We start from the raw sequence: 13,322 nt of genomic DNA, 5'->3' as shown, positions 1-13,322 counted from the left end.
GGTTCCTTGCTGACACTGCCGTCGCCCCCACCCTCTACCGAATGGGTGAAGGAGACAACCCCCACGCCTTCCTGGAGGTCTTTCGCGCCATGGCGGTGGCGTGCCTATGGCCAGAGGAGTGACCGCCTGTTCATGTACATCAGCAGGAAACTGTTGGAGTGGGAGGCCAGGTACAACACAGTAGAGAAGGAGTGCCTGGCCATCTGGTGGCCACCTGCCCTTTTACCCTATGTGCGTGTCATGCACCGCTACAGGAGGAGGTGCCAGGCTTTTTCGGCTGTGTATGGTTCTTTCACATGATACTGAGGCCCCTGTTTGTTAAAAGAATAAACTGTTTCATTTTCAATATGGATTGAAGTTTTTCATGGGCACAGTCCACGTATGTGGCGGCTCAATCCATAAATGGATTTTCTTTCCAAATGTGGAAAGACAACAGGCTTGTCAGTGGTAGAAATATGTATTGCCAAGAACAAAACACACATAAAGTTGTTTTACAACACATTTGAAGCTAACGGTAGCTGATTCAGTAAAGGAGAAACTCACAGCAAGGAGTTTATTTCTACCTACGATTGCGCCTGCAACACAGGACCTAATCCCTGAAACCTCGTTCAGGGTAGGGATAACTGCACTATTCAGAGGTGGGACCAAGTCATTGTTTTGCAAGTCTCAAGTCTTTATCCTCAAGTCTCAAGTCAAGTCTCAAGTAATGTCAGGCAAGTCAGAGTCGAGTCTCAAGTCACTGGTGTAAAAGTCCAAGTAAAGTCACAAGTCTGAAATTTTGAATTTCAAGTCCTTTCGAGTCTTTAAAAAAAAAAACGAAAAAATAATGTTGCAGTTATGCTAAATGTAAATATTAGACCATGTAATTTTTAAATCTGTGTTTTTCTCAACACATGACAAAATAGTGAACTTAGAAAATATACACAAATTGCACCTCTTTAAAATGCAGCTCAATTAAACTTAGCTCCAAGAATAATTTTCACCGACAGTTCTGAGATAAGCTGCATGTTATTCTTGGATGCGGTTGTAGGACCAGCTTTAAAATCGCATGACAAAAATATCATACACATTAAAAAAAACTGCATCACCAACGTAGCCTGGAAAACATTTGCTAGTTAGATGAAGTCAGCTATCTCATCGTAGCATATTTATAATCATACGGTTCTTGGAGTGAGTGCATACACTCATGAAGTTTAGTAACTTCAGGTCACTGCAACAAGCCCAGGTACAGTTTACCGACGGATGGGTGCAGGACCTTGAAATGCACCGTGTAGAACGAAAGACCATCGTACGTATCATAAGTTTACCAGTCTCACAAATCGTCTCCATAAATACAGATTCGCTAACCGTTTATTAATAGGACCTTTGAGCTCAACGATAATTAATTAGTAGTGGAAATAATTTCTGGTAGCATCACAGAAATGTAGCAGTGACAATAATATTGTATGCTGTAATCGTACTGGGCAATTAGTGATACAAAAAACCTGTTTTATCCTGTGAATAAAAGTATATGTTTTTGTCAATGTACCATAATAACAGAGGCGAAACGCAATATTGTGTCAGGACAATTCACTATTTATGCACAATAAATAAAGGAGCATAGCGCGACCATTTCTGTTCAGCGCCAGACTTGCTTGTAACCTATATCACCAATTATGTTATGAAAATGACGTATTAACTACTAAAAAACACTGACCTTCGTGTAAATGCTTGGAGCAGACTAACCTGTGAGCTGGAGGGTTCTGGGACGTTATATTTGATCTTTGAATGGCTGCAATCCAGACCATCCGTCGCGTCTTTGTTACTTCGGAAACATGGCTCGAACAATTTCTCTTCAACGACGTAATCCGATAACAACCGATCTCTTTACCCGTCGGCTTCCCGTGGCTGTCATGCGACCGGCTATTGCAGTTAATAATACAACAGCTTCTTGACATTTTTGTGTTTCTTTTTATCGCTGTGTGACTGATTTCAATTGAAAGCCTGCGTGCGCTAGTACCTCTTGCCACGAGTTCCCAGAATCCTTTGCGGTTCTACCCGTGAATGACGTCACATTTTCAATCTCTATATAATATGCATGTTAAATTTTATATTTGGGGTAAAATATCAAGTCTTTTCAAGTAAACCGGTTCAAGTCCAATTCAAGTCCCAGGTCATTGGTGTAAAAGTCCAAGTCAAGTCACAAGTCTTAGAACATTTTTTCAAGTCAAGTCTAAAGTCATAAAATTAATGACTCGAGTCTGACTCGAGTCCAAGTCATGTGACTCGAGTCCACACCTCTGGCACTATTAGACAAAGCTGCTTTTGGCTGTTGCCTTGTTCACACGGGATTGCCACAGTGGGTAGCTGCACATGTTTGATGATTTGGCAGATATCTTCTGCTGGGTGCCCTTGCTGACTCCTCCCAGAATCGAACAGGATTTTGTTTGTTAGGCTAATTCCACTGTGACACTGTGAAAACCATATTTAGAAAATAAACTTTGTTTAGTGAGATCTTTTGGCGTTTAACAGGATGTGGGTGCCCTATCTCCAGGCAAGATTTACTGTTCTGTATGCTGTTCATGACTTACAACCTAAACCAAACTCGTGCCAGAGTCCTGTATGTTATCTACAGGTTCTGCATGCTCATGTGCAAATATTTCTCTGTAGAGATCCTGTCTTAATTGGTATGAGGCTGCACCCCAGTTTGTCATCATCTAGGAAGTGCTACTGCATGGCTCCATACTGGCTGTGAACATGTACCCAGGTTGTGTATGAGCCCAAATGTCAAAGCTTGCATAAGGTTTCACCAGTCTGGAACTAATTTTATGGGTATCTGCGTGACAGTAGAGCTCTATCCTTCTAGGTTGCCTAGCTTAATATGTTAGCATTAATAATATGCCAATAATGTTCGCAGTCCCCTAAACACCATATAGTGTACTATCATAGATCAAAGTGCTTTTTTGCATTATTTCTTATTAAAATTAGTAACAGGAGTAGCTTAATGCCCAAGATTAAGCTTAGCCTATGAGGAAATGAAGTAAAAAGACAGCCTGTGTGCTCGCCTCCATCCAGTCTGTGCTAACTGCCATCCATTGCATGTATGTGTTTCTAGCAGTTTAACCCATTGCTGTTGTTAGACCTGCTAAGAAGACAGCTGGACAGCGAGCTCGTGATTTATGTCCGATCTTGATCCACTGTCTGACTAAAACAGACCTGCCTTTCAGAAATACCACCAGCTAAGGATCAAGATCCTGGGAGACTGCTACTACTGTATCTGTGGGCTGCCGGACTACAGGGACGACCACGCCGCCTGCTCTATCATGATGGGCCTGGCCATGGTGGAGGCCATTTCGTGAGTATGAATGAGCACGCGTGAGGAGGGGTGGCCTGGGATAACTGCCTGATTCTAAGCTTTTCCAAAGATCAGACAGTTTCATCTACGTTATTATGGGATGTAGTGGGTTAGTCATTCTGTCCACAGTGTGGGATTGATCACACTGATGGACTCTTATTGACTTTTTGTGGATTGTAGCTGTGATGTAACAATGAGAGGTCATTAAACACAAATTGATTGTGATCCATCATGTTGGTCAGGCTCCAGAACATTGCTGTGCACGGATGGATGGCGTTTAGTGGCACGCCAGAGACGCTGTTTCCTGTATTGCTGGAATGTTTTTCTTCTTTTGTGGTAATCAGGCTTTGAGACAGCTTGATTATTACTCCAAAAAATGCTACCTGTGCTTTGTTTTTAACGCTGCTGCTTTCTGAACTGACCACAGGTATGTCCGAGAGAAAACCCAGACAGATGTGGACATGCGTGTTGGAGTGCACAGTGGTACGGTCCTGGGAGGAGTGCTGGGCCAGAAACGTTGGCAGTATGATGTTTGGTCCACAGATGTCACAGTGGCCAATAAAATGGAGGCTGGAGGGATCCCAGGGTGAGAACATCAGCTTCACACTACAGCGTAGTTGCATTGATCAATACTGATTGGACTGTGTTTCTCACATGGTCCCATTTTCCTCATTTCTCCTTCGATGTGAGTGTTTTCATGTGTCGGCTCATGTAAATAACATGCACAAAGTAGATGTGCTGCGTTTTAGTTTTTAGGTCACTGGAGATGTGAATAAAGTTCTTACTCTGAACCAAACATTTATATCATGTTTTTGTCTGTATCAGCTACTTGGTGTGTTTCAGAGAAGAGTCGCTGGACTATTCCCAGCCAGAAACAAATGATGCTGACGCTGCATGAATTGGCTAAGAGATCTGAAACTGAACCTGAAACTAAAGACACTCACTGTTACCTAATTAAACCACTTTTGCCTTTAAAACTGACAGAACGATTCAACACGGTGCTGCTAACATTCCTCAGAGACTTTGGTCCTTAGCTTACATGTTGTGTTGACGCGACCTGCTGCCTCGCTGTAAGCTTTCTAGTCATGTTTTCACCCAGAGCACTGATGCTCACTGGATATTTCCTCTGTTCTGGCCTCCCTCTGTAAACACTCGGGAGAAGTGATTCCAGTAGATCAGTCAGTCTGACACCAACAACTTTAAAGTCACTTAAATCGTCTTTTTTCTGATTCTTGCTTTGAACTTCATCACGTTGTCTCCACCATGTCTACATGTCTAAATTGAGTTGCTACCATGTGATCGATTAATGGTCTGATTCTTCTGGCTCTCTGCACCTTAATTGGATATTTCTCTGTTTTTTGTATCACCAGCTTCACAGCAGCTTGGTGCTCTCTTGTGGTTATTTTGGTTGAAACTGAATGTCAGTGATATGTTTTTTCATACTGTTTTTTTTTAACATTTATAATTGGAAGTTATATTATTATATTCATACGTTTAAAAAAGCTGTCATGATTTCCTCCCAATAACCGGATAAGAAGACGAATCTGTTGCTGTGAACCTCACCATCAAATGTTTCACTTTAAACTGCTTTAATTCTTTGTGGGTTTTGTGTTATTATCACAAGTTTAGGCTTTAAATGTTGTGCATATATTTACATTCAGTGTGTATTGATATTTTAGATTGGGGAAATAAATGCATAACCCAAAATACTCATACACAAAGCGTCACTTTGCACAGCACTTAATGTGGAAGTACAGTTGGTAGAACAATGGCCCGTGTAATCTGCGCCACCTTGTATGTGTGTACAGCCGTGTGCACATCTCACAAAGCACCATGGAGTGTCTTCATGGTGAGTTTGATGTGGAGCCGGGGAATGGCGGTGACCGCTGTGACTACCTGAGGGAGAGAGGCATAGACACCTACCTGGTGGTTGTTCCAAAAGCACCTGTGGGAAAGAATGGCATTAACAGCGTCGTAAGTAAAACGCTCCATACTGCTCTGCAAGTATTTCTATAGTCAGCGTTTACATGTTGTGAATGTGTTGCTGTATGTCGAACATCCACAATGCATGATACAAACAAAAGTCCTTCAGTTCTTCATAATAAACTCAGCACTTGCTGTTTGCTTGTTTCACATTAGAAACTGTCCGTAACCTCGTCCAATGGAAATTCCCCTCTGCTGATCAACACCACAGACTGTAATGGCAGTGTTCACACAGCCTGCACCACACCAGAGGAACCAGAGGAGCTGGACACAAGGGTAACCAAAGAGATGGTGTTTTCTCTAGGGCTGGGTTTTGATTATCGATTCATTGATTAAAATCGATTCTGGCTTGGATAACATGATATTGATTCATTAAAATCCTGAATCAATTTTTAATATGAATTTATTTTGCCCGAAACACCAGAATCTCAGGTTAAACCTCACAAAATTTCAACAACCACCAAACAGCTGAAACAGTAAATGAGAGCAGGAACACGGATTCTGCACAAAGACGTAAACACAAAGCGCGAAGCCGCCGACGCATCAGGATTAGTGAGATGTGACTTTCTCACCCGACGACACGGACGCGGACACGCCGCCGGGGCTGAAAGCCGACAGCTCGCTGATTTTGAAGCGTCGGCGGGCGCTTTGTGTTTACGTCCTTTTGGCGCTGATTCAGAAGCTGCAGGTTTGATCTCTCTCCAAACAACATTGACTGAACCAGCAGACAAAGAAGATCCAAACTAGCTTCACATAAACATCGTCACGAATTTCCTCCGACTTTTGTTGTTTTGCTTCCACCAGGATAAACACTTCATGTAGAGCTCTCTCTCTCTCTCGCTCTCTCTACATCGATAATCAAAACCCACCCTTACTGACTACCCACCAGTCTACGCTGTCGCCCGCTGTTTGTTTTTGTTTTTTTACTTCCGACACGAGAGCCTCATTTCTGCTGTTCATTACTGAACAAACGTAAACAAATTATGCAAAATTGCAAAACGCTCAGCTGTGTCTCCAATCAAACCGCTGTAACTTTGCTCTGCTTCACTTTGTTTTTGATCTACTGCAAAATATTTTTAAGGTCATCTGCTATAAAAACCCAGACCAGGAAAACCGCCTTCATGTTTTTCTGTTTTATGCTCAGTTACTTTGACACAAAGGCCTCTGCTGTGACGCTCACACCTCTGATAGTCTGGTGTCAGCTTCCTTTTTATCGATCTAAAAATATAGATATGTACTGATAAGTGATCAGAATTATAATATTATAATGAATAATAAATATTGTAAATAAATTATAATATTTATATTTATAATATTTCTCAGGCAAAATTTCTCCGATTCAAATCGAATCGATTCTAGAAATCAGTGACGATACCCAGCCCTGGTTTTCACACATTAACAGGTGCCTGAAAGTCCTTCATCACACAGTGCTGCTTTTTTTCCTGTCCTTGTCTGTTCTGATTGTGCCACACTTTGGCATTCTCATTCCCATTTTGCATTAGCGTGGCTGTAGCTCATCGGAAGATGACCTGAAGGTCGTCACTTACCCGAGCAAAGACCACAACATCACCATATCACCAGCTGGCACGGGAAGGTGCACCGTTGTTCTAAACACACACAAAAATTACTACACTCCTCAGTGACAACAGTACCTATAGACCAAACAGCCACTTCATAATCACATGGGACAACATAGAAGAGCCACCTCCACGGGACAAGACTCTGTCTGCATCTAAAGGTCAAAGGTCACCCTTTTGACGATGTCAGTGCTCACATTTTGGACAGAGAAGACAGATGGTTTAAAAGAGAAGTGAAAGAACACCGGCACTCGGGGCCTGGAGTTGCCCACCCCTGCTCTAGATCCTCCAGAATTAACCTCATTTTTTCCAGCATGCTTTGCTTATCTATTTAGTTAGTCTATACTTGTGAACTGGATAAAGAGCAGACTCCCATTTTATGAGGAGGCAAGAAATCCTAAACTGTACTCTAACCTTTGGATTGCAGGTGGTGAACCCATCGTTTCCTAATCCCCGAAGGAGGCTGAGGCTGCGGGACCTGGCTGAACGGGTGATTGATGCTCAGGAGAATGAACAGGAGCTCAACAAACTCCTTAATGAAGCTCTGCTGGAGAGAGAAACGGTTCAAGCGTAAGTGAATAGCCTCATATCACTGTGACGGTGCCGATCAGCGATACTGGTTTCTTGTTTCTTGGGGTGGCTGTAGCTCAGGAGGTAGAGCTGGTCACCTACTGATCGGAAGTAGGTGACCTGTGGGTCGATCCCTGGCTCCTCCAGTCTACATGTCAAGTATCCTTGGGCAAGATACTAACCCCAAGTTGCTCTCCAATGCAATGTGTGTGAATGTAGTTAGAAAGCAATCCGGTCGTTCAGTCTGACGTCACTAGCCGTGTCTGGGCCTAAACTCCGCTGCAGGTCCATATATCAAACATCACTGTGGCATTACTGAGAGTTGAAAAACTGTCTAAAGTCTTTCATCTTTAATAAAATGATCAGCGTTCTGCTCTACCAGGTGTAACAATTGAGTTTAACATCCAGGCATCCATGAAAACGGAATTTATGACATTTAACGGAGTTAGAAGTTAGCAGGAAGTTAGCTCGCTAGCTTCTATCTAAATACAATATAGCATGTCCTGACTGCGGGGTTTTGAAACAAATTCAAACGTACAGCTCTGTTATCACTTCCAGCATAAATGAAGACAGAAAACTAAACAGCAGTGACGTTTGTAGGGTTACTGAAGTTTGGCTAGCTGGTATATAATGATGTGCTACGTGACCGCTAGCGACACAGCTATGTTAGCATAATATAAACAAGCTAACTTTTTTTCCACTCGATAAAAGTTAACGTGAGTGTTCTCGGTGGTCAGGAACAAATGTAATCGCATGGCAGGATGCTGTAAAAGGACCAAACTTCAGCCAGGAGAACAATACGAGGTTAGTCATTCATATACTGCTGCATGGGCTGGGCTGTAGCTACATCCTAAGGTTTTAAAAACTGACCTTAAATAAATGATTAGCGGTAATAAAGGGAGGTCAACAGTGATCACTGACTGTTTTAGGAGCTTTTTGGGATCAAATAGAAGAAAATACATAACATTAAACATGTTAACAACACAAAAGCCATATTAAACGCAGACTACTTTAGACCTGGAAGTAGGATTCATCACGTCATCACTTAACAACCGGATGAGTTGCCTTTTTTGCCATGATGCCAGGTCTCTCTTGAAAATTAGATTTTTAATCTCAATGAGATTTTTTACCTGGATAAATAAAGGACTAATAATAAGTACAGAGAAAGTGCTTGTGAGAATGGGTGTGAATGTGGCATGTTGAGTACTTCGGCAGAGTAGAGAAGCGCTATAGAAGAATCAGTCCATTTACCATTTGTTATGCTGCTGGTGCTTCAGTGGGTTATCACTGAGTGAGGGGTTGACAGGTTGACTGTTGGTACTTTTAAATGTCTCCACACCGACAATACCATTTACAGCTTTTTGCTGTTTTCATAAATATTACACATGACATCTTTGTCACTTATCTTCCACTCTTTGTGGAAGATAAAAGGTTATGGTTAGGCTGTGGTGGTCAGTCACCAACACAGTGAATCCTGGGTTCAGTCTACTTCAGGCCATAGTTTTTTGGTGGCATTTTTTTCCTTCCTCATTACTTTTTTCTCATTAGTTTTGCATTTCGCAAGGTCAGTGTCAGTATTGGTGGCATGAGGCGATACCTGCACCCTATAGAGGTTGCACAGGTAGTCCAACTCACCCAGATGACACATCAATACATCCCATTGCCAGAACGTTTGTGGAATCTCCAGCCACGTAGGACATTCCAAGATAACGGCAGTTACTCTTGGACAGGGCGGCAGAAAATGATTAACCCATCAGCAGGACCGATGTCTGAGATACCTGAAGTCCTGACATTCCCTTCTGGGCTGTCACTGCAACGGATCACGGTTGATCGGTAATCCGAACCGATCCCACTCCACGGTTCGGCAGCACGTGATCTGAAGATTCAAAAAAGAAGAAAAAAAAGTATGTGTATGGTGGCGTGCTGGGTCTGTCAAGCGATACTTATGGCCAGCGCTAGCGGTCCAAGTGGAGGAGCAGAGGCATTTAAGCAGCCCTTTGCTGCCCAACCCGACCGGGCTAAAGCTATTACAGAAGCTACTGGGGTGTTTAGCTGCAGACGGGAGGCCGTATTCTGTTGTGCAAAACAAGGTTTAAACTATGATGAACGTGCTTGAGCCACGCTATGATATCTCGTTGCGCGTCCACTTCAGTGACAAGATCGTTCCAAGCATGTATGAGCAGGAGATTTTTACATTTATGGCTGAACTGATCCAGGCATCTTCTGTTGCCCAACTACAAATGACAGCTCAAAGCCCTGTACTGCCCTATATTGCACCTTAATTTGTTTTTATATAACTGTGTGGAGTGAATCTTGAGTTGAATGTTTTTAATAGGCAAAAAATACTTAAATAAGTAAATGTTAAAATTTTGTCCTTTTTTCTGTTTGTGCTGATCCGAAAATCGATTTGATCCGTGACTTAAAACCGTGATCCGATTCAAACCGTGAGACTTTTGATCCGTTGCACCACTAGTCGCTGCCTGGCACTGTGGAGCCAGAGTGACATCTGCCATAGGCTATCCCAACTGTCTTAGAGCGAGAGGCAGGGTACACCCTGGAGGGGTTGCCAGTCTATCGCAGGGCTAACACACAGAGACAAGCAACCATTCATACTCACACCTATGGGCAAATTAGAGCTACCAATAAAACCCAAGCCCAATAACTGCATGTCTGTGGGAGAACCCACGCAAACATGACGAGAACATGCAAACTCCACACAGAAAGACAGCAACCTGATGGTGGACTTGAACTCAGGACCTTCTTGCTGTGAGGCAACAGTGCTAACCACTGTGCCACTTAAGTTATTCTGATTCTGATTAATTACTAAAGCTTAGCTTTGACATCTAGCAATAGCCACAAATATGAAACAACAAGCTAGTTTTATAACACACAGGTAGCAGTATTGCAACAACGCTCTAAAAGTAAATAAAAGTGTACTATAGTGTAATAGATATTCGTGAAAACCAGGAAAACCCATCATCCTGGACTACAGTAACGGCTGCATCAGTACAAAGTTAAGTAAGCTGTTATGATCTTGACAGGAAAGAAAACAAGCATGCCTGGTGTGGGGTCATTGGCTATTATAAGGGGGTTGAGGAACACCATGTCCTTGAAGTTGTTGTCTGGTTTGGACAGATGTTGTAGTGGAGCTTCCATGATTGGTCACATCAGAGAGTGTTTCCCACTGTGAGATACCAAGTGAGCTTTGAAAGGGAACCATCAGTTGAGTTTCAGTTAAATTCCATTATGTGTTTTTGAAGTGGTAGTTTAATTTTTTGAGCAGTATATTTAATAATCTTTAACCTTCCAATCTTGTATCCACATGTGGGAAAAGTGGAGCCAGTGATCAAACCAAATCTCTGATTGAAGTTCAAGTAGGCAGCAGAGATTTCCTTTTCTTGCTCGTGGTATAATATGTTATAGTGTTTGTTTGCAAATTGGCAAACTCCAACTCTTACTCTAAACAAACGCACCTGTCTTAAAATACCATAAATAAGACGTAATCAGTCCATGTTGTCATTGGTGTTGTTTGGTTACTGGCGTGACCCTGGTTCTCTGAAAATCAAGCGCGGTATCTCACTAAGGCAACCACATTCTGGCGTGACCAATCATGGAAGCTCCACCTCCACCGCGCCTGCCCAGGTCAGACCATTCACTTCAATCGCTTCACTTCCATAAAATGTTAATAATGTTACAACCAGTGTGCTGCATTCACTGTCACTAAGCTTGTTGTTCCTCAGTCTGAAGGGGAAACACACCAACAAGCTGTCCCTCAGGTTTGTGGATCCAGAGCTGGAAACACGTTTCTCTGTGGAGAAGGAGAAACAGAGCGGGGCTGCCTTCTGCTGCTCCTGTGTGGTTCTGCTCTTTACTGCAGTGATGGAGGCGCTCATAGACCCCTGGTGAGTTCACAGGTCTGTTTTACTCATTCACATTTTGGGCAGGATGGTTTATATCACCTACTCTCCTAAGAACAAAAGAAAATGAAAGCAAAAGTAAGCCTACACACTTTGGCAGTGTAAACTGGAAGTCATAACTGTAATAATAATAACTCACTAATTACTCTCCACTACGTTCACGTGTTCTGGAACAGGCTGATTGCAAACTACATCACCTTTGCAGTGGGGGAGGTCTTACTGCTCATCCTGACCATTTGTTCTCTGGCTGCCATCTTCCCCAGAGTGAGTTATAACACATTCTTAGACTTCATTTACAATGTGATTAGGAGGATTTTCTTTTCTTTTACAACCTTGTTCAGATACAGAATCGATTAAACACACGCTGAATTTGTTTCGTTAAATTTTTACAAGCAAGTGGTGGGATCGTTTGGATATATGTAACCTCTCAGCGACTTATGGGTAGGGATGGGTACCGGTGTCCGGTGCCATGATGGCACCGGTTCTGACATAAACGGTAGTAACCAGACCGAAAAGCAGCGCACATTTCGGTGCTTTATTTCGGTGCTTTTTTTTCCTGAGCTGTGATACACTTCTAGCCAATCATTTTACGTTTCCGAGGATAGTAGGCGGGGCCAGGTACGTATGTTCTTTTAGAGCAGAGCTACAGATTAAAAATGTCCAAGGCGAAGCGGTCAAAAGTCTGGCTGTACTTCACAGCAAAAGATGCAAACTCAGCAGCAACAAGTGCTTTAAGCTGATACTGTGATACTGTCAAAGGAGGTAACACCTCAAATCCGATGAAACACCTGGCGACACATAGCGTTTTTTTTAAAAGCCCAGAAATGCGCCGTATGATAGCTTGCTGCAAGACCTCACACCGAGCGCATCTACTGTGCGTGGGTTGCCTGTTATCTGACCCGGAGTTAGCAACATCCCCCAAAAACCCCGAAGAGGAGAGTCCTGGCCCCTAGCCCTGCCAGTGTAGCAGAAATGATGAGGATGATGATGCAGCAGCAGCCGTTCTTCTCTGCGTGAGTAGCTTAATGTTCGTGTGTAATTTACGTTGAGTAGGCTAACCACATTATTACATTAATGCATGTAAGGTGAACTAGCAAACATCATCGTAGCTACATGCGGCTGTCTTCTTGTTTGATGGCAGATGCTCCCTTCACCCTGGCCAAAAAGGCTAAAATGACCAAAGAAAAAGTGGAAAACAGCTGAACATGAGAGGTTTAGGACAAAGTTTGTGTTTTTTCATTGTTTAAGCACTGCTTCCAGCCAAGAGTGATACCATATATGCCCCATAGCTGCAGAAAAGGCTAACATTGTTATCTTTTTACAAAAAACAGCTGAACATGAGAGGTTTTTGGACCAATTTTGTGTTCTCCATTCTTTAAGCACCGGTTTGAGCACCGTTTAAGCACCGGCACCGTTTCAAAAGTACCGGTTTGGCACCGGTATCGGATAAAACCTAAACGATACCCATCCCTACTTATGGGTCATTGCCTTCTTCTCTCACTGTGCTCACAGTCAATCCTCTGGAAAGCACCAGTGGCATTTTCTCTCACACAGAGTTGTCCACATATTGTCACAGTATTGGGGCTATGCTAATGTTGGAAATCATGTTAACAAAGTGTTACTACTGATTTTTAATTGCTAGCACGGTATGGAAAATGTATCAGTTATTTGTCTTCATAAAGTTGTAACTAATGTGTTGTTTAGTTTCCCTTTAGCTCGCTCTGGTTACGTTTAGGTCCTAAAAGTACTTTGTTAGGTTTAGGAAAAGATTATCACTTGAGTTAAAATCCAAGTTTCCCATTGTCCAAAGATATTGGATGATAAGCTAATTGGTGACTCTAATTGGCCATTGATGTGAGACAGAAACAAGTTTCCACTAAATGTGGTCCCAAATGTGCAAATCATGCATCGGCTCTTCAAATGTTTTAAACTCAGACCTAC

The 13,322-nt window shown here is 42.6% G+C and overlaps 1 protein-coding gene across 1 annotated transcript in view; it reads left to right on the top strand.

Annotated features, from left to right (window-relative positions):
- The window catches only part of adcy3a (adenylate cyclase 3a), a 63,216-nt gene that overhangs the window by 29,768 nt on the left and 20,126 nt on the right, over window positions 1-13,322 (top strand). Inside the window, exons 6-12 of the mRNA XM_085366086.1 lie at window positions 3,207-3,334; window positions 3,762-3,920; window positions 5,143-5,308; window positions 5,474-5,593; window positions 7,322-7,464; window positions 11,205-11,366; window positions 11,558-11,645. Coding sequence (XP_085222212.1) covers window positions 3,207-3,334; window positions 3,762-3,920; window positions 5,143-5,308; window positions 5,474-5,593; window positions 7,322-7,464; window positions 11,205-11,366; window positions 11,558-11,645 — 966 coding nt within the window. The remainder of the gene's footprint in view (window positions 1-3,206; window positions 3,335-3,761; window positions 3,921-5,142; window positions 5,309-5,473; window positions 5,594-7,321; window positions 7,465-11,204; window positions 11,367-11,557; window positions 11,646-13,322) is intronic.

Source organism: Diplotaxodon limnothrissa, linkage group LG11 (genome assembly GCF_057381915.1).
Source record: "Diplotaxodon limnothrissa isolate DT_005_m linkage group LG11, D_limnothrissa_male_GT1.1, whole genome shotgun sequence".
NCBI classification, from domain to species: Eukaryota; Metazoa; Chordata; class Actinopteri; order Cichliformes; family Cichlidae; genus Diplotaxodon; species Diplotaxodon limnothrissa.
The sequence above is the reverse complement of the archived record's forward strand: the minus strand, read 5'-3'. Positions and strand labels throughout refer to the sequence as shown.